Source organism: Osmia bicornis, chromosome 2 (genome assembly GCF_907164935.1).
Source record: "Osmia bicornis bicornis chromosome 2, iOsmBic2.1, whole genome shotgun sequence".
NCBI lineage: Eukaryota > Metazoa > Arthropoda > Insecta > Hymenoptera > Megachilidae > Osmia > Osmia bicornis.
This window is the reverse complement of record NC_060217.1, coordinates 2,056,443-2,079,325: the sequence shown is the minus strand read 5'-3', so window position 1 is coordinate 2,079,325 and position 22,883 is coordinate 2,056,443. Positions and strand designations below refer to the sequence as shown.

The following is a 22,883-nucleotide window of genomic DNA, read 5'->3' as shown; positions in this document are numbered from 1 at the left end:
TTTTTTTTAAACTGATCAGGTTGTGTACCTCTTGCACTCCTTCACCCGCAGCCTCCAGTTTTTCCAGGAAAGTTCTTTCACATTCCCAGATCATGTGATCAGTAGCTTCTAGGGTATCCCCGCATTCACTCGAGGCACAAATTCACGAGCCTTTGAGAACAAAGGCATGTCCAGTTTTCTACTATCTATAGTCACTGCGCATACCGTGATTCCATACCGAACCGGAAGCTGCATAAGAGCCTCTCTCTCGCACTGTTACTTTCGTTCTTGTTTCGCCCCATTTCATTCAGACTCGAGACTCGTCGAATGCCATCCTTGTCGTTTCGTTTACATCGAGATAGCGCAAAACCGCCTCCCGTTCGAATACCTCGGTTACTTCTTAGCCACGTGCGATACTTCTGGTGTTTCAAATTTCATAATAGCTCAGAATTTGGGAAACAAGGTAATTAGAGGTTTTTGGGAACAATCCTCTTTACAAAATGCATATACGAGTAACTTAATGGGAGATATTCTTCTTTCTGATATCAGTTTCTTTAACACAGGAGTAAATGCAAGCATTGACTCCATGGTATGAAAGGTACAACACTGTTCCTTTTAGCCCCTTGGTTTTATTTTTATATTTTTGGGTTTTCACTCGCTCGTTCACACGTGTTCACGCTTATCGTTAGTCTGTATTCGATTGTTCTTCTTTTCTGCGTCTTCTTCACGTCACGCAGTCCTACTAACTCTCACTCATTCATCAGTCGTACCACATTCACTCCTTCACTGTTTCGTACATCTTTATACATAAGAGAAAAAGGAAAATAAGAGGAATAAAAAAACATTGATATATCTATGGGGCACATAACATTTGATATGATCTACTATACATATTAATGCTAACTTGTATTCTGATATTTACTTATATAAAATGTTTGTACTACTTGCAATATTCTATGTTATGTTGTATGACCAATTCACCGCCAACAAAGATATCCCAACACAAACATATCCTAGTCATAGTTCCAGCTCATCTAGCCTCCTGTACTCAGTTAGTCATCCTATTCCTTGTACCTTGATATCTCATAGTCCTAACTCATCTAGCTTCTTCCCCCAGTTATTCATCCTGCCCCTTGTACTTTGCCCATCCTCTGACCACTGGTTACCCAGGCTTACCCTATATATACATGTACCCCAAAACGTCTTGTAAGATTTTTCTGTAGTCAGTACCAGCGTGCGCTTCTTGCCGTTCGTCGAATAAACGTTTTGATTTTAAAGTGTTGTACTTGATTCCCAAACCCGGAATTCAACAGTTATCGCTGTTAAAAAATATTTTATTTCACACTTTTTAGTGGAACGAGCAGCACTTGTAGGATGCCGTAAGGAGGTTTACCTTTCTTACTGGTTAATTGCAATAACGATGGTTATTAATGATAACAAGTTCCATACATTTTTGCAAGTGGGATCATCACAGAAATATCTCCTGTAAGATGTGAAAGGCTTCATCGCGATCGCTGCATTCCGTGCAAAGTAACACCAAGAAATAGGGTTTTTGCTATAACAATATGTTCAAAAATGAACTAATTAAAACCGTCGTCGCCACGCGGACCGGGGTAGCACTCTACAGCGCGACCGGCGCGCCGTACCGATCCCTGATGCTGAAACCGTCACGTCTCTTTCAAATCCTAACCCGGAACCCCAGAGCGCCAAATATTCCCAATTATCGCATGCTCACGAATCTTTTTCAATCGCCAGCGATCTTGCAAACAGCCTTCCGGCCACAGTACGAGCTACGTAGCTTATTTGTATCCGATTCTTACCTCTCCCGGGCAGCTTCGGCTCTCGGTGCTATGGTAAGGATCACCACTCCCGGGTAGTTTTATACTCCCGGTATTACGGTGATATTTGCCACTCCCGAGCAGTTTTGTACTCTCGGTGCTACGGCAAATGTACGGCCACAAGTTTCCCTGCGCACGTAAAGGCTACTAGGCGTGGGCGAACCCATGCACTACTGACTTAGATTTAGTGCTTTCGAAAGACCCCTTTAACACATAATGAGGATTGTTAACTATGTTTGGATAATTAAATATTTCTCTCTGGTTTTCCATATACGTACATTTATTCATGAAATTCTACCCTTAACAGTTACTTTAATTATGTTAATTTGATAATCTTATTATTTTCATTGTTTTAAATTCTATAATCATTTATCAAATGAAACATCGTACGTAATAGCTGTAAAATATTTATAAACGGGCTTATACTTCCAAATAATTAAAAATAAAGATAAGATTGAATTTCATTTATTAGAAACATAACATTTTTATAATTCTATAAAATTAAAGCTAAAAAATTATTATAGAATGATAATTGATAATTAATTTCTATGTTTTTGACATCTGGAATTTTTCAAAACCCTGAATTTTATTAAGAAATTAAGTTGATTGTATAAACACATTATACTAGGTAAATAAAAGTAACTTTTATGGTAAAATTTGTTTGTATACCTGGAATTAATTTTTATAAACGTACGGAAATGACAATATATCATAATAATAATTGTAATTTAATTATTATAAAATAGTTTTTTGTATATCGAAGTAAGTTTGTACATTACCAGAATGCTTGCTCATCCTGTGTGTAATATTAATTAAATATTACAATAAATACAAGTATACACATTACAATTACAATAATACAGATATTGTTCTAAAATGCAATTAAATGATTAATCGGTCGCATTGATAGCATTATCCGTTCCAATCAAAAACAACATGAGCGATCATTAAGTACATAGTTATTGTAGCAGCACTTGTCAGCATAATCGGAAAACCCACCCTGAAATGATAATTCTTTATTACATCAATGAAATTATTATAACAGTAGGAATGAATGAAAGGACTCCTGTCAAAAGGAGCTTAATTATTCCTGATTAATCTGATTTATCGCGTTTCAAAATTGAAGTTTCTCATTTAAAGTTAGAATTGTGAATATTAACATCCTTTGTGAGAAATATTAGTTATTTTTTATTCAAATACTTATACTAATCATGATGAGGTTATAATATAAACATTCGCGTAACTAAATATGTCAATGTATATAATGGCTGTGGAAAGGGAAAGGGGTGGTGGTGGTGGTGATGATGGTCTGTTCAAAAATGTGGACTGGCTTTTTCTCCATTTGAAAATTTTAAGATTCTAACGTTCTTAACTTTTAAAGTTCCAAAATTTTAAAGAATTAAGTTGGAATTTTCATCAATATTAAACACTTGACACTGTTAGTAAAGCTAAGGGATCAGCCCACTCCAGAGAAAAGCCCTAGTTACGCGAATGAATATCTTCAAACAGTAAGAAATGTAATAAAGCCGTAAAAGAATTTTTTAATACGCATGCATTTAAGAGTTGAAACTCACTTAAAGAATTGCATAAAAGTGAATTTATATCCATGTTGCTCAGCAACACCTACACAAACTACGTTGGCAGTAGCTCCAATCAAAGTTCCATTTCCTGAAAATATGTTTATCCATTCAAACACATAAATAACGCAAAAATTAGTTTTCATTAAATCCTTATGTAATTCAATATGTTTTTATCGTATAAATGTCAAGTGATTGTCGTTGTTACCATATTCATTGTCGTTATTAAGAATAATGAAAGAATTTAGGAACTTTCTTACCTCCCATACAACCACCAAATGCTAAAGCCCACACTAATGGTTGCAATGGTAATCTAAGTTCTCGATTTTGTGCCAGATTAATTACAATTCTTATCATCATCGTTGACAAAGGTACATTATCCACAAATGCACTAGCAAAAGTCGATACCCAAAGTAATAGTAATATAGCCACCGCTAATCTTGATTCTTCGTTTACTGACAAAATAATTCTTTCCGTTTGTTTTCCTATCCACGCGATGAGACCTAGCCGCGAAAGAGCCTGAAACGAATATATTATTTTAATGAAGATTATTTTTTTGATTTATTTCAAATTACCCGCCTTCTGTTATAATATTCGTCTTTTTTACATTGTTATTTATAGCATTTCTAAAGTAGTATTGTACCTCCATAAGGACGAATAACGACGCGAAAAATAATAAAGTACTCCATTCCACACGTGCCATAAGACCATCTAAATCTTCGCTGTCCGCTAAAATTAATAATAAAAGGACACCAATTAAAGCCGTCAATCCCAGTGATAAATGCAGATTCGGGACACTGTGTAAAAAGAACAGCGTAATCACGAAGATTAACGCGAACCCAGACTTTACTAGTAACCATTTATCGCGAATAGGATACTGTAAGCAAAAAAGAAAAAAATGTTTAGATTTCGTTTATTCTTAATAACCACTCACAGTTCTTAATATTTTTATGGTTGCACATGTTACAGAATTTGTAAGTGTTTTAATTATATATCCTTTTTCCTATTTAAAGTAAAACAATAAATAACTTTATATTTTACAGCTGTTAATTCTGTACATCTCAAAATTACCAGTTTGCAGTACTGCAATAATGAAATAAAATTAACAAAAAGTTGATGATGTAATTTATTTGTATTTAATACAAATCATATTTTAAATCACATTAGTATTATTTAATGAAAAAAGGAAAAAAAATGGTAATTATTGAGATTAGGTTACACCTCACCGATTTTGATGAAATTTAAATATATTGTAAAACTCAACATTTTGAACAACTTTTTCCTATACATATAACCGCCGCTCGGCCTTAGTTTTCGAGATATATTCGAAAAACTGTCGAAACTAACACATTGAATTCGGCCCATTCGTGTGTGTCCGTGACAACATACGCATTATTATGAGATCGCCACTTTTCTACTGTTTCTGCAGGCAACAGCACGGCGACCGATGACCAATATATACCTTGTGTACTTCTGTGTTCATGATTTCAACGTATTGCAGCTATAATGGCAGCCGGGAATTTAATATAGCCTAACCTAACCCAATCTAATCTACCTAATCAGTGAGTTAGGTTAGGTTAGGTTAGGTTGCCTGACGGCGACCAGATGCACAATCTGAGATTCAAAATCATTAAAAAAATTAGTTTTTGATTTTTAAGCCCACCCGTAATATATGTATATGTGTTGGTCGGTCGCCGTGTTGCTGCCTGCAAAAACAGTAGTAAAGCGGCGATCGCACCTAATATGTGCCCATAATTATGAAAGTGGTCTAACAATAAGTCATATATTTCTTGTTGTAAAAATTACATTGAATAAATTTAGTTTAAAATCATGTCGTGTGAAATAAGTGATAAATTCATTTTTTTTTAAATTTTGACTTAGACCACTTTCATAATTATGGACACATATGTATTAGGGAATATAGGGACGCATACGAACAGGCAGAATTTAATGTATTAGTTTCGACAGTTTTTCGAAAATATCTCGAAAACCAAGGCCGAGCGGCGGTTATATGTAAGGGAAAAAGTTGTTCAAAATGTCTAATTTTACAACATGTTTAAATTTCATCAAAATCGGTGAGGTGTAACCTAATCTCAATAATTAGCAAAAAAATAAAAAATTATATACATACATACATACGATATACAGGTAATATTATAATTACCTTTTCTTGAAGTTCCTCAAGTGTTGTTTTATATCTTTCAAGTGTTACACTACCCGTCACTATTTTCCTTTTTAATTGTGAAAGTAATCGCTGAACTTTTTTCAATAATGTTTCCCTTACTAAATTTTCATCTTTACTGTAACTGGATAAACTTGCCGCAGCTCTTTGCCAAATTGCAATTTCATGCCTTAATTCCTACAACAAAGATCAAAAAGTATTATTATTTGTGTACAATTTATTTCAACTGATATATTTTAGATTAAAATGCAGCGTCAGGTTAATAGGAAAACATATGTTGCTATCAATTGTTGAATTGTTTTATTTTTAACGGTTAATGTACAATAAAATGTAACTAATTCAATAGGAAATAGAGTAAAATCATTCATACCTGTACATCTGGCGGTTCATCGAATCTAAGAACATCCACATCTCGAAAGATAAATCGTAGCTGAACATAAGCTACGATTATAACTAATATAACACCAATGCTCATGTGCATCGTAAATGTACTAAAATCGATACCCTACAAAACAGAAAAAAAAACTTTTTTTAGCGAAAATTACTCAAGGTGAATGCGTTAATAACTGATATTATCTTGTGTCTGACTAAGCATGAATGTTTCTACTACAGCAATCAACATGTTAAAAGGACTTTCCCAACAAATCACTGCAAAAATATAATAAGTGATTCTTATGTTTCTTTTCCTTATTTAAGAAAAACATACAACAAAAAGTAAGAATAGTTTACATTACTATATATCATTTGAAAATATCAACAAAAATGTTGTCTCGCTGGTCTAATTTATAGGTGGTGCTCAATACCATAATTTGAGTTTCTAAAATATTATTATTAATTAAAAGCCAAAATGTGTTTCCGAAGGAAAGAAAAAAAATTATAAAAATCTCTTATTTTTTAAAGGGAGACAAGCGTATCATTTCAATTGATTTAACATTACGTATTATTGTGTAACAAGGATAATAAATACTTATTGTAAAATTATAAAATACTTACATTATTAATAACATCTCGATTAGAAGCAATAATTACGTTAGGTGGGTCACCTATCGGTGTCATAGCACCACCGATATTAGAATAAACCACCATTGCTGTCAATATTGGCACTGGATTTATTTCCATAACTTCGCATAATCTGATAGTTACCGGTGTCATTAAAAGTACCGTTGTAACATTATCTAGAAATGCCGAGATGAACGCTGTGAAAAAGCACAGTGTACCTATGAGCGGCCATAATTCTCCCCCAGTTATCTGCAAGCGATAGTCGTATGACATTGTACATTTATAAAAGTAATTACAATTACAAGTTATATACAATTTAATAATAAGAGTGAAGAATAATCATATTTCAAACAATTATTAAAGCTCTCATAAAACGCTTATCTATATTAGGTACAAAAAAAGTATAAGAGCAACAATTAGAGTATAGCAGGGGAGAGTGGGGACAAAAGTAACAAGGGGGCGAAAGTAACATTGAAAATAACTCAAAATCTTTTGTAGCCATTATGCGCAAATGTTAGATATACGATGCAAAATTACAATTGAAATACACAACAACCATGTCCTAACAAATATACTGTTAGCTATTTATACAATATGTACGTAGTGAACAAAATGTTTTTTCGGCACCCTAAAGTAACTTCTTTTACAAAATTGTAATGTAAGTATTTATTACGCAAGTAAGTGCTTTTTTTATGTTTGTGATTTGACTCTTTTGAATGTAATACTGGTCTATGTATTTAACAATTTTAAGTGTCCCGTTAGTGAAAATTTGTAATGTAAATCCAAAAGCATGATCGAGGATAGTCGGGGTCGGTTGTAACGTTTATAGCGACCAAGAAGATAAAGAACATTATTTTCTTATTTATATGGAATCCTATAATAGGTACAAGCAAACCAAATGTAAAATAAATATAATGTATTGACGATGAGTATAAAGATTGGGCTCATAGAGGCAAAACGTTCCTTATAATTTTTTACAATTGCGATACAGAATAATTGGCTACAAATTTCACCTTTTTTAAATTTATTATTATAAGTTAAATCTATAAATATTTTAATTTTATAAAGATAGATTTGTGGTAGTTACGATACCGCCCAGTATTACAACCAACCAACCGTCAGGGACGGTTGCTACATTTTCCCCGGTCTCTACTTTTTATTAATACAGTAAAAGTTGGATATATGCAACGGAAGTTTGGCTGGATATATGCAACATCGCTATCCCCTCTACTTAGGGGAATCCCCCTAGGCCAGGCCTGTCCAAGTAGGGGAAATCCACTCCTGGAACACATGTTCCGGTTCCCCTTCCAACGCTGCTCCATCAAGTAAGATGGGACGGTTTCGACTACCGTCTCTCCGTCTTTCCTAGCGGTGGTACTGTTTCCTCGGAGAGATGGTACATAGTCGGAACCGTCCCATCTTACTTGAAGCAGCAGCGTTGGAAGGGGAACCGGAACATGTGTTCCAGGAGTGGATTTCCCCTACTTGGACAGGCCTGCCCTAGGCGAACCGAGCCGCTCGACGAGGAAACCGTGTAATGCCGGCAGTACACGCTCGCCGAGGCGACCCGAGACCAGGCGAGCACGAGAATGTACTTGATGGTCTCGCCTCGCCTCGTGCCCTCTCGCCTCGTGCTCGGAGCGCTCGGCCTAGACGCGAGCTTTCAGGACGAGTCAAAGGAAGCGAAGCCGACACTAGGTGTACACGGGTAGCCCTCGCGAGAGTGTACACGGTGCTCTCGGATCTCGGATCTCGGGACTCTCGTCTCGGGAGATCTCGCGTTCGAATCGCCTCGGCGAGCGTGTACTGCCGGCATAATATGATCCGACCGTAATATCGGTGTGACTAATACTAATTGAACGATAAAATTTTGTTATTTTTAACTTTTTCTTAATGAAACTTTTACTAACGCATTTGTGGAATTTTTCTGATTAAAATGGTACCAAACACGGTATGATTTGAATTATATTTATTTATGAAAATAATAATAACCCGAAAGTGAAATTTGAATATTACTTGTTATACGGCGAAACTGCTATAACTCAATAATGTCGGATGACTGTATAAGATTTTGGTGTGAACATTTTTGTTGCAAGTATAATAGTTTGTTATTGAAATTGTTATTTCTGTCTACATATTTTCACTTTTGATAAAACAATAGACCTCTTTATTGAAAAAAAATGAAGAAGAAAAAAAATGTCATTGTCTTCTGACATACTGCGTACATTTTTTCTGCAGTCTAATTTTAATATGCAAAGTTAGTATAACCATTAAAATTATATGTAATTTCTTACCTTGTAAGCATAGACTGCCAACCAGTCAAATATTCCTGTTTCAGCAATAACGGCGACTAGTATCATCATAGCAAATAATAACATTAATGTATCAACGTCTATCCAAGATACTAATTCAACCATACTTGGTCTCTGAAAAAAACAAAAGTATTTTGTCTCGAAATAAGTATTGAGTATCATAGTTTCATTTAGTTCTTCTGTTTGAAATACCTCATTTAAAGCTGCTAATATTGCGAGAGACATAGTTGATGCTAACATGGCGGCTAAGGTTCTATGTACAACCTAGAATTATTTATTATAATATTTCAAATGGCTTAAAAGGATAAATCATGTTTGATATTAAAATAATCATATTGTATATAGATAATAAGATAAAAAGATAAAATGAAGTACCTCAAATACTATTAGAACATATAACCCAAATAAAACAATTGCAGCATACGCTATACCATCATCTTTATTTATTGATGATAAATCATAGGAAATGGAAACTGCAAAACTGGAATCTAGGTTTGTTTGTAAATTAATAGAAGCCAAGCCTCCCTTTAATATCCTGTAAAACGAAATATTTAGCATAAGTTAATATATTTAAGTTAGTAAAACTTTATTAAATGTTTATAGTAAAAGCGACAAAAATAGTAACATCCCCTAATAATAAATTATACATGCAAGAAATTGTTTGAAGCAAGTTCTATTCCTTGTCATGATGATAATATATATCATATATACATACAAGAGAATAAGTATAAAAATTGTTTTCAACATACTCTTTATTAACATTTCGCAGCTCAAAAATATTATGGTATCTCTGTCCAGAGAAAAGATCCATCAGATTTTCAGGAAGTATTGGTAACATCCATACATTGCTTATATTCTGTATGTAAATAATAAATTTGTATTAGCAATAAAATACAAATTAGATGAGTTTCTTTCTTACTTTCCGCATTTAATAAGTATTATGCAATTTTTCTTTTATAGTCATTCAAATCTTTGGAAATCATCTTATGTTATTATATGTATTCAAAAGAAAGTGTGAAAATTTGATTTTTAAGCGCTAATATAATCAACATGACAGTAACCTTAAATATACAGATTTAAAACATCATTTGCTATCGAGGTCAATGGTGAACTCATAATGAATAAATTCATTATAATTGAATATTTGAAGGAAAAAAAAAGATCATGGAAGATTTCAGTATCATAAGTATTACACTCGTTATACAATGAAGTAAGTGGAAAGGTTTAAGGGGGGCGTTTCATTTTTTCGGTAAAAAAAATCGATTTTTTTTTTTACGTAATCTTGTAGTTTGAAGTCTTGAGAATATCTGTATAAAGTTTCAATTCAAAACTAATTAAATTGTGAAAGTTATAGACCGTAAACCGACTTGGCGCGTAGGTATACATATGGAGCGCGCAGCAACTTTAAACGCGTTTTTCTCGAAACAGGTTTTTTACAACTGGCGGTCGTGATTTCTAAAAAACTATTCAATCGATTGACTTGAAATTTTAACTGTATGTTCAGAAAACATCCCTTTATCGTCTGAACTAGGGAAAAAGTGATACGTTGTATATATTTCTTTTTATCGCAAGAACAGTTACCAATTTTAAGAGTAAAATCGATCATCCAAGTTTGACAAGCTGCCATTTGCTCAAAAACCATTTTTTTTTCTTAGTTTTAGTTCATGCGAAAATTACATGTATACAGAACAAAATACCATTGGATTTATTGGCTTCTGATAATCGTAACAACTGATATCGTGCACGCCAGCAAAAGAGGCACCCCTCGCGGCATCCAAGTTTACAACGAACACAATGTAATATTTTTAATAATAAAAATATTTTTAAGTACACAAATATATTGTCAAAAGATGCACCAAAGATGAAATTAAAATACTGCGTAGTTTTACTGAAAAAAATTTCGAAAAAACTCGTTTTTTTCCACCGAAAAAATGAAACGCCCCCCTTAACTCTTTCGCTCTGAAAAGTGCAAATATGTATACGCACTCGAGGAGTGGATGTTCACGTCCGAAGAATATTATTATACGTAGGTTCAAAATATAATATTTATAAAAATATATTAAAATACATTACACTATTTACAAAAAATAATTCTATCTAAATACTATAATAAATTGCATTATGGAGTTTACCAATAGACTTGATTTCTTATCTTATCAATAATTTCACATTACAATTTATAATAATGAAATCAATATTTGTTTTATAAATAACTTAACTAACCTTTATTTGTTTGGAGTGTACCGAAAAGAACTCATCCGTATTATTTGTCTCATTGACTAATAGTTCCAACCATACCATTAAATATCTGTCGGATATATTTGTATATTCTTTTGATTGTATCGGTGGAAGTAACGAGCCTTCTATTGTTACACTAATTTCTCTGCCAGAAACGTCACCGTGCATTTTGTAATCTGTAATTTCTTAAGGATGATTTAATACTTGCTATCATTTTTATATATAGCATTACAATTTCAAGAAAAGTAGCGAACTAAAGGTATTTTTTATTTAATTTTCAAACCGGATGAATTAGAATAATGTTACAAGATTTTTATCTTATAACATTATTTTTCTAACATGTGTTTTGTATATTAAATTCAAAATTAATATTGTAAACTCTGCATGTATTCCAATTATATTCATAATTTATTATAAATAAAAAAAGGATACTTTTTATTTGACCCTTTGGTACTGAGATTTGGTGCATTGCCTCTACCTTTTCACTTTTGATTATTAATATTAACTGCAAGTATGAAATTTTATTTGAGAAAATTAATTAGGCACAGCAAAAATTACAAGTGAATTCAAGTAAAATAGTATTCTAAATCTAAAAAACTTTTATTCAAATTCAAAATGTTATGGCGATCAACTGATAATGTTATCCTCTTAACATTTCTACTTCTTATGCATTTGTTCACAAAATAAATACTTTTTTTCATATAAATTTATTTAAAAATTTCAGCGAATATTTTCTAGTTAATAACTTTAACTAAGAACTCATATATTAGACTTACAGTAAATATGAGCCAACAACAAGTCAATAAAATCAACTTTATATAACGATAAAAAGGATTTTGTTTAACATCGTGAGGTTCTTGTGTAACGTCATGTCCATCTTCTTCTCTAGATCCCTTATTTCGTATCCTAATATCCATATGAAACATTAAATTAAAATATGGTAAATATTTAGAATAAGGGAGCCACTTCCGATTTCGATCACCTTGAAATATGTTGTGAACGTCATCATTCTGAATAACTTTTTCCTATACCTACATATACCTAATAGTCGGATTCTTTTAGTTTTCGAGATATTTGAGAAAATAACGTGCTTTATTGTCAATATTTCCAAGAGTGAATAAATCGCAACTAGGATCTCCTCTGTTGTTTTGGGGGGCGAAGCCTTTGGGACGGACTTTTTTAGGTACTTCGAAAACACATGTGGGGATTAATGAACGGAAATCGGAGGTGGCTCCTTTATTCTAAATATTTACCAAAAAATTTTCGATTTTTCTGAAAGATAAGATGCGTTTTTCAAAATAATGGTAATTATGTATCCCTTGAATGAAAGTCTAAATGAATAAAGGACTAATATGTGCTCCACTTAGCATTTGACTGTATTAAGCTTATAACTATGTACATATACGAGTACTACCCGTTCATTAATCCCCACATGTGTTTTCGAAGTACTTAAAAAAGTCCGTCCCAAAGGAGTTTGGGGTTATTCTTGTCGTGGACGAAGCCCCCCAAAACAATAGAGGAGATCCTAGTTGCGATTTATTCACTCTTGGAAATATTTAAAGTAAAGCGCGTTATTTTCTCAAATATGCAATTTTGATATATAAAAAAAAAGTAACAATTTACAAGTAGAGAAAGAAACACATTTTTCCGAGGTAACCTACCTCTGTTGCAATGCAGTCTGTGTCCCAAGGGACATGTTCACTACTAAGCAATCTTTCTTTACGACATCTGAAGACCTAAAAAAGAAAACAATTAGGTTAAAACTGAAACATTAAAAAAACTTAACGATATTAAAGGAGTACTGAGAGTGCACGAGAATTCAAACAATTTTTAAATTATTAAAAAATTATTTTGAAAGTTAATAACCCTGGTGTAAAGAAACGAAAAATAAAACTAACATTTATACACATACACGTTAAGAAAATAAATTGCACAAGTTACAGAATTGTAAAAATATTGGAAATGATTAATTATAGTAATCAAGGGGTGTATTGTGAGCAGTTTAACAATAATTTATACAAAGCTTTTTATTTATTTTCAGTCTTATCATAAAATATACCGAGGACTTGATTCAGCTTATCCATGTCCTCTTTAATAATAATGAAACTTCATCAATTGAGATTTATTTTTGTACCTATTATCGTATTATGCGTAATTTTAGAGAGATACAAACCGCCCTTCCTCAGTTTGATGAACTCGATCGTATTCTCTTTGAAAAACTGCTAAACTGGGATCCAAACGTATTGCTTCTGGTAGTTGACTCCAAACTTGAAGTACTTCTTCTGGGATTTGACCAAATATTACTGAACTTGCTATAGATGACGGAGTTGCTGCAGTAAAATGAAGAAATCTTCGTTAATGTAAAAGGTTAAAGTGCAATACAAATGCAATACATATTTAGTTATAGCCATAGCTATTCTTTTTGTAGATGATTCTAAAAGTAGGTAACATTGTAAAAGGATCAATTAAAATAATATCTAATGATTTACGTGATGATTATTATGATTAAGAGGAAACAAAGATAAAACACAAAACAGACAAAAAAACCTAAAAATCAGTTATGGATATTTTCTAATAGATTATCAATTTAATTACCGTTGAAGCTCTTAGCAAACTATTTCTTTTCAAAATCCAAAATAGCAAACTTAGAACTGATAAATCTGAAGATTATACCTAAATATATTGTGATGCAGATAAAAGCATCCAAGATGTCATTAACAATAAGAACATTTTAACAGTAAGTCTAATGATTCGAAGTGTTTCGTCTTATTTTGGTTTCACACATTTATTCTTTACATGTTTAGAAGTAATATGGTGTTTAAAAAAAATATTCTTCAAGGAAATTTATTTACGAAATATTCATTAACCTGAAAGAGTTTTCATTAGAGGAATTTTTATTCTTAAAATGGTTGATGGAAAAGAATTTGAAAAGTCATATTACGTTATTGTTCAAAAACATTTCATCATATAAGTGCACTTTTTCGTCTTTTGTGTTAATTCTTCTACTTCCATGTGGTCTATGTGAAATTTTTTAATACGAACATTTGCCTTCATACCTTTATTTACTTTTATGAAATTTCTTTTTACAATCTTTCAAATTAGAAGATTGCTTATCATTAGATCGTTGTACATGAAATGACGGATTTTTAAATACATACAAAGAATCTAATACGATCAGATGATTAAAAGTGTTAGCAACGACGGGTGTTATTTAAATTATAGGTACAGTAGATTCGGTAATTATTTAGAAGTTGGTCCTCCTCACCGATTTTCGTAACCTTGAAATATGTTGTTCAGAATGATGACCTTGACAACATATTTCAAGGTCACGAAAATCGGTGAGGAGGACCAACTTCTAAATAACTTTTCGCAGATTTCTACTACCCTCTAGACATGCTTTCACCCAACAGTGCTAATACTGATCACGTGTCTCCAGCACACCCTTCTTTTGCACACACGTAATTTGTTTGAGTATTCAATTATTTTTGTTATGCTTGCTTTTACCTCTTGCTTCTTCGCGGTCTCGCTAGCTATCTTTCTAACGTACAGTGGGCTAAAAATCACGATAAAGTCGCCAAAATTCAAAATTTCATCAAAATTTTCTAAAAATTGATAAGTAAGAGTTTTTGAAGTCGCTGATAACGAATATGACGAAAAGTTTAAAATTCATAAATGCGGTATTTATATCGTTTTCTTTGTTTTCAACATAAATAATATTTTTTTTATAATGGATTTCAAATAAATATAACATGTGATCTCATTTTTTAAGCCAAAGCACTTATATTATGAAAAAAAGGAACTGTTTTAACATTACGTTAAAAATCGGAACAGAATTAAAAGCTGCAGGAAACTGTATTTACAAAATTAATATGATCCTGTTTGCAGCAATCTAAGCTTTCATACGAAACAGGTCCAATACTTAACATTTTTCAACATTTTTGTAAAACCCTTATTAAAACCTAGTCTTAATTGTTATATGTAAATTTTGCACCATTTATTCATGGATTAAGACATAGTTATGATTCAGTGTAATAATGAAAACAGAAAATACAACTACTGACATACGTACATAAAACGGTAATTCAACCCTGTACTTTAATAATCTGTAACAAATAGTTGCAACAATTAGTTTTACTTTGAATTTCTGGATTTTGTCTTCAGAACGCTATCCTCGATCATATAATTATCGAAAATGATATTTTGGATTTTGAAGCTTTGAAGTATTGTCATTTAATGGGGAAAAAGTTGTTTCAAAATATTAAACTTGAAAAATTAATTTTTGGCTACATTTTTATGGTTTCTAGCCCATTGGGTACCACGGTATTACATATACGTTAATTTTGTGGTGGGGGCATTTGTTATGGTTCCGTTTTCCAGAAATTTCTTTTCCTACAGCCCCGAGTGCGAAAAGTTATCAAAAGCAGAAAAAAAAACATACGAATAAGAACGAAATGAATAACCAAAGTTTGTTTTATGTATAAATTGTATTATTTTATACATGTACCTGGTGTTCCACGGCTGCATCGAGATCCCTTTCTGAGAAACATTGGTGTCTGTAGTCCTGTTTCATCATCGCTGGATTCGCTTTGAGACATTATAATGCGATGAGGCGCTTCTGGTGATTATTTTGTATTGCTTAAATGAATAACAGTAGTGATATTAGGCAGTTAATTGTATTCCTTCTTAGTTAATCTAGGCCTTATATTAAATAAGCTAGGAAATTAAAATACATATAAAAGGAAATGTAACTCTATAGATTGGCGGTACAGGTAAAAATACTTTTTGTTTCAGCTTGTGTCAATATTCGAAAAATTTGTAGCGTTTTAAATAAATGTAAATATCAAGGTCTATAATTATCATTGCTTTTATTTTCAAGTTATAATTTCTAAATATGTATATCCTGAACTGCGAAATTCCCACGTTCTTATTGTAAGAAAAACTATCAATATTTGTCAAGTCTAGTTTATGCAAACACATTTTGAAAATGATAAATACATTTTCAAAATACAGTACATTCCTCGTAAGCGGAAAGCTTTGTAATTAGTAATTCTTCGTTATTCTTCGTATTTGATGCTGCTTTGTTATCAAAATGATAAAAATACCATAAATCTGAATTAAATAATTATTCCTAACTGATTATCATATTTCAAAGTGGTGATCTCTATTTATCATAAAAGATATAAGACAAAGATATTAGCGCATTTAATTATATGTACATTTTGTCTTGATGATATTATATTATTAGTCTGTTATTCATTAATTCGTTTTAACGCAATGCAATACAATTCCTTTGAATATTTAGACAAGAAAACATTTTGTGTAGGTACAATTTCAATTGAATATAATTTTCTTACAGCTATGACAATAAATAAATAGTAAATCTGTAACCACAGAACGTGAGCATTTTTCATTATTTAATTCATTTGTAGAAGTGTTTTGATTTATTGAGAAGTTGTAATTCATAGTTGTAAATGCTTAGAAAATATTTAGAACAAAATATAATTTTTAGATAATTAACAATGAATGTTACTTACTTTATTCAGTGTTTAGTAACACGCTTACACTGTAATTGAGTAATTTTTATATAATTTTGTACATTTTATTGTAATTCCGTGCGTTTGGTTTTGATCAGGAGGAATAGGAACATGGAACTGCGGTTAATACATATTCTGGTTTCACTTTGTTGTTCTGTGTAGGGGTCATGTTTAACGTTCACGTGTTTACCTCGTGTTTGATGTACGAATTTATTACAGTTTTGTTCTTGGCCCGCCTATCGTTTGATTTGAAAATTTAAGAATACAATAATACTTAAATGATAAAACTATGTTTTATTTTTAAAATATAAATTACAGAATACTTATAGGCTGATAATGTTTTGAATCTTTAAATTAATGAAAAGTTATTGTGCATATTTATATTATTAAATTATGATTAGTATTATTAAAACAGGTATAACTTACAAATCTCCATATGAAATCTATTATTAACACAAAGATGTATACGTACTATGTAGTAATTTCTTTTTATTAATTAGGTACTCATAATACTTATAGTGTCACGCTATTTTATACATTATACTGTTTAAATATTCGAATTAAATAAGATCATATAAAAACAGCCACAGTTTTTCTATCCTGTACTTTAGTTTAATTCGTACTTAATTTTTGATTTCACATTTTTTTCTACAGAAATATAAAAGTAATGTTACCATATATATTTTACCTCAATTAAAATATTTGGTGCACACATAACTCTTGTTCTTCTTCATTTTATAAAAAGTTTTTGTATATATAAAATAAAATTTTCTTTTAAAACGTTTTAGTTATAATTTATAAGCAATTAAGCTATAAGTATATTATTTACCGCTGATTTTTATACATATATTCTATTGTACAGCTGATTTAAGCTAACAATAATGAAACCTATCTCATCAAAATTTTTACATTTTCTCTTATGGTATATTTATAGCTTCATTAAAATTTCCATTAATATTTTTACAATTTCCTTTAGCATCAACTACAGAATCAATTTGATATTCAAGTTATTGTTTCAAATCAAATAAATTACGTACTAATATAAGCATTTTTCATAAAAGACAGGAAAACAGTAACATTAAGCATTAAACCCAGGTACTGTATAGCACATATCTTGAAAGGTACTGGCTCTATTTGCCTTGCTCCTTCGAATCTATTGAAAGACCTTTTTATTATACTTTACATTATCAATTCAAAGAAAAATTACAGAAACGTATTAAATTTAAGAAATAATAAAAAAAGATATTTAGGCAGTATTGCTACAATTTTTTAATCATTTTCAATGCTCTAACAGAAAAATGTTGTCCACAAAAATTAATCAATACCTACTCAATCGGTAACAAGTAAGGATATAAAAATTTGCTAAAAAGCTTTCTTTTCAATAAAAAAGCATAGATTGGCTCGTGTATAGCGGAAACTAAAATGAAAGGGTACAGCAGGATAAGATGATCAAAAGTATCCTTGAGCCGATTTTATTAACCTATGTACTATTTAATAGCTTACCAAAAAGAACCATTGTATACCAAGTTTCATCCCTGTATCGCAATCAGGAGGGTAGTTATAGGGTAAAATAGAAAAAGCGGTTTTTGCCATATTTACCCAATTTAATGCTATTCAAAAAATCTAAACAAATTTTACTTATTTAAAGTATGAAAAATATGAAAAAATTTGCAACCATAAGCAAACATGTCTAGAATATTGTAGAATTTTTTTAGATTTTTTGAATACTATTAAATTGAGAAAATATGGCAAAAACCGCTTTTTCTATTTTACTCTGTAACTACCCTCCTGGTTAAGATACTGACTATGAGTTGAAACTTGGTATACAACGGTTCCTTTTGGTAAGCTATTAAATGGTGCATAGCTCAATAAAATCGGCTCAAGGGCACTTTTGACCATTATATCTTGCTATATCCTTTGTGCTTCAAATATTGAAAATTTCACTATTCTTTTTTCTTAGAATCTTTAAAAAATGATGTACACACCGTGCAAAAGTGCAAATTGTCTGGGTGAAAAGAGATTGAAAAGTTCGTTACCATTTTGCAGAAACTAACACTTTGTTTTCGAGATGAGAGCAATTCAAAGTTCAACATCCGACTTTTGGGCGTTTTGTTTAAATTTTAAATAACTGGCACGAATTTTTTGATTATTTTTGTTCTGAAAAATTTGCTGTTTCCACGGTATAGGTGCATTTATTTTGAGAGCAAAGTAATATTTCATTACAATAATATAAAATACGTACTTAAGACTGGCTATTTCATGAGAAGTAAGCACCTGTGGTCTAATTCTATACAGAATCGAATAAGCAGTCATTTTTCCAACTTCTATCGCACCGTCTATAGTTCCCGGCCAATTAGTAGCATATTCACTGGAGGCAAAGAAGATCCTTGAAAAACAATTCATTATCACTTAATAATCATTTTTATATTTTACTTCATTATCATTTAAATTTAATTATCGCTTGTATCGTTTCCTTGTAAAGCGCAATGTTAGAAACAGGTGAATTTTGGTATGTTCTTTCATAGTATGATTCAGCAAATTCTAAGGAATGAAAACACTTGTTCAAAAAGTAATGAAAGAGATATCACAGAGGCGGTTAAATGTAAGAATATAATTGTAGTTGCTATATTTTTCGATGGATATAATATTCAGAGTGGGTTATTAAATGAGAACGCTTAAATATTTCCATTATTAATGGTTGTACGAAAATACTCCGAAGGATAAAGTAACAGTACCTTAAGGAGCGCATGTAATCATGAAACAAATTTTTTCTAACGGTCATTTTGTGTCAAATATTTTTTTAGATCTTTTCTTTTTCTTAAATAGGTCGATTTAAACAAAACATTTTGTGTAAAAAAGTGCTAGGGTTTGCATAATGAAATATCAGAAAGACCTTTTCAGAGATTATGTTGTAATCTGTATATTCAGAGCTATACATACATGTCAGAAAATGTTATTTTGTAATAAGTTGTTTCAATTAATCTCTGGTTAGTAAAGTTTGGAAAGCACTCAAAACGTATTTTTACTTATTTTTTCTAAATAATAATTTTCTAACTTTTAATTATTATATATTCTTTCGTTTACTAATAAAAATAATATGTTACAATTTCATTTCTATCCATATTTAAAACATTTGCTCACCTTTCAAACGTGGTACCCATGTAGTTGATATAGTTGTTGATGGAGGTGGGCATCATAACACTCATAGGACTACCACCTTTCATTTGATCATTCGAAAAGTGATTGTATTCTTTATATTGCAAAAATTTCGAGGTATCTACAGTTTCGAAACACTGATTTAATGTATTAAATAATCCTTTTCTGTTAGTCTGAGTGGAATCAGGTTCTGCAAGAAATCCAGAAAGCATAAATCTTTCTGAATTGTTGCGAGTTACATCATAAACAATATTTAAATTGCTGTTCGAATCCCATGTAGTGACGACGTCCTTTAGGGAATTATCATTCCAATGTAGATTTTTATAAGTTACATTAAAGAATACATTCTTGCTTGGTATATACAGAATTTGAGTATTTAATAAACATTGAGATGATGGCTTAATGATAATGCGATTATGCATTGGCGGTGGTACTGCTATCACTACTAATTCACATCTACAAAAGACAATTACAGTTATGTAGCAAATAAATTATACATATTAATTCTTATTTTGTCAAGATGAATTCCATGGGTTCACACTTTCAGTTATTTTTTAAGTATCTTAAATAGTACTTGAGAAAATTCTTTCTATGATTTCTTTTATTGCATTAACAGAACTATAGTTAAATGAAAATTGTTAAAGATTTTTTGGCAACAGAAAGTGTATTACTCCTACATACATAAACAATTAGACTTTGTGAAGTATTTTTTTTTAGAAATCTGATGTACTTCATTTAAGTAATGCTAGTGATATAAATGTAATAAATTAGAAATATTATCTATTAAACTATCACAAAACTACCTAAACGTAACTATTTCCTGTTTGCCTGTATATTCATCTTATTTACAAGTGTTATTCAAGAATTACTTGAAAAAATTAATAACATATTTTATGAAAGTATCATACCTGAAATGATTTTTTTCTGTTAGAACGTATACTCGATCATCGTTGAATTTAATCTCATTAACTACTTCTGCGTATCTGATTTTACCATACAATCGTAAAATGTTTTCTAACAATTCATGAGCAATTTTAGTTACACCACCCTGCATGTGATAGTACGAGCATAATTGAAAAAAACGCATTTACAGTGAAAAGATATGAATTTAAGACAAAATTGGTTTTGAATGTTACTTGAATGTATAGAACGTTAAAAAATGTTTGTACATACAAAATATAAATAAAAAATTGTTTCTTATACTTGTATGAAATATCGATTATTATCACCAAACATAATCCTTAATCGATTGAAAAGACCAAGAGCACCGTTCAGTACGGAAAGCAACCAAAGAACAGAAATATCGTTGAGATTTCGCATGGCTGTAACGAATTGCAAATTCAATACACTTAATTTTACATTATCTTCCTAATGTTCGATTCACGGTTATGCACAGTGAATTATAAAGATACTCGTATTAAGTCTACTTATCGACAAATGAATTTACCACATGAACTGCAAATATATGCTCGACATAATGAACGTGCGAAGGAAAAATAAACAATTTTACGTAATAGTTCTTCTACACTTGTTTCAGCGAGATGTTCTATTTCATTATGCATAGTATTTGTGCTTAATTTAAGTGCTATAGCTTCTTTTTCCATCTGAAAGGGTAACGCACAATAAATATTAATAATGTATTACATTATAGTGTTATTGAAGTATTCCATAATATGTTAGTAGTTTTACCACATTGTAGAAACTTGTTAAATACAATAAGTCGAAATAAAAAAGAAATTTTGAGTCATGGATAATTTACAATTTGCAGGGTAGGTATATCTTTTTGTAAATGTAGTGTATATGAAGAATGTATATCAAATTTTGTAATACTTATTATTATTGTTATTGTTATTGCTATTGCTATTGTTATTGTTATTTGAACAGAAAGATGTCAAATAATATTTATATTAAACACATAAACATAGGATAACACAGCCATTTGTTTTATAAATCGTTTATAAATTTTATATTATACCTTAGCTGACAAGATAAATAAAATATAAAATTAATGTTCTGTTACCATTTGAAGAAAAGAATAAACCTCAGCTCCATAATATTTCGGTAAATTTTGTGAAGGTCTATAGTTTGTACACAATATTCTTTTTCTCATATCAATTATTTTTCTTCGATCAATATTTAGGTCCAATGTTTTTATTAAATCAGTTATATGCTCTTGTAAGAAATTTGCATGATAGGTCTCGCTAAAAGCTTTAGGCAAAATACGACCTCCGACTTCGTCTATTTTCAAATATTTATAAATAACGGATGTATTTGTATTAAAAATTGTGTGATTGTATGTTATTTATATATAACTATTACATAAAATTATGAAATTATTTCTTTTTCTCGAAAATCTGTGATATAATCAAGCAACGCTAATACCAATGGTACTAAAATTTGTTACAACCACCATTTTTTTTGAAGAAGAAATAGATACTTGAATAAATGTAATAAAATATTTGGATTATATCCAACAAATAATACACAATTCATGCTTGATTCAATTACAAAAGAAACAGTTAAAATAAGAATATGAAATTGCAAAGAAAGAATACAAACATTTTATAGCAACTTAATTATGATGTTTCATAGATTAACGATGCTATCAAATATCATTGTAAACGGACTTCTATAAATTCTTATTTAGAATGATAATTATTACTATTTTCCTCGATAATTAAGACATCTAACCCAGTTTTCTTTTTCAGAATATTGTATGCACATGTAAGACCAGTTAAACCAGCGCCTACAATTATAACATCAAGATCATTCGCATCTTCCCTAACAAATTCTTCGTCTGCAAAATCAGCGGCCATAATTATTATTATTACATAAATTATTTTCTTTTCAATAAAATACAACGTTGTGGATCATTTTCATCATTGTGCCTGAAGTTAGTAATTTAATACAGTTAACACGTTGATGCTATTTTTAACGAATCTTGTCTATCATTTTTACAATATTTCATTACATCTCTTATCTATATCTATAATTTATATTAAATATTTGAAATTTCTAATCAGAAAATTCAAAGAATTCTTAATCGTATGTTATCTACAATACATACG

General features: G+C 30.7%; 2 protein-coding genes across 2 annotated transcripts; both read right to left on the bottom strand.

Annotated features, from left to right (window-relative positions):
- Positions 1–2,529: 2,529 nt before the first annotated feature.
- On the bottom strand, positions 2,530–16,797 carry LOC114879402 (P protein). Its single transcript, XM_029194294.2, has 18 exons — positions 16,660–16,797; positions 15,630–15,760; positions 13,299–13,455; positions 12,787–12,861; positions 11,902–12,031; positions 11,558–11,630; positions 11,111–11,301; positions 9,637–9,743; positions 9,263–9,422; positions 9,080–9,151; positions 8,870–9,001; positions 6,570–6,824; positions 5,947–6,081; positions 5,559–5,753; positions 4,038–4,271; positions 3,655–3,913; positions 3,392–3,485; positions 2,530–2,817 (listed from the first exon to the last, which is right to left on the bottom strand). The coding sequence occupies exons 2-18, from the start codon at positions 15,718–15,720 to the stop codon at positions 2,730–2,732; spliced, it is 2,448 nt and encodes an 815-aa protein (XP_029050127.2). The 5' UTR covers positions 15,721–15,760; positions 16,660–16,797; the 3' UTR covers positions 2,530–2,729.
- Positions 16,798–18,738: 1,941 nt separating this feature from the next.
- Positions 18,739–22,631, bottom strand: LOC114879404 (amine oxidase [flavin-containing] A-like). The gene is made up of 7 exons (XM_029194295.2): positions 22,478–22,631; positions 21,857–22,053; positions 21,263–21,419; positions 21,019–21,137; positions 20,724–20,863; positions 19,801–20,271; positions 18,739–19,045 (listed from the first exon to the last, which is right to left on the bottom strand). The coding sequence occupies exons 1-7, from the start codon at positions 22,629–22,631 to the stop codon at positions 18,739–18,741; spliced, it is 1,545 nt and encodes a 514-aa protein (XP_029050128.2).
- Positions 22,632–22,883: the final 252 nt, after the last annotated feature.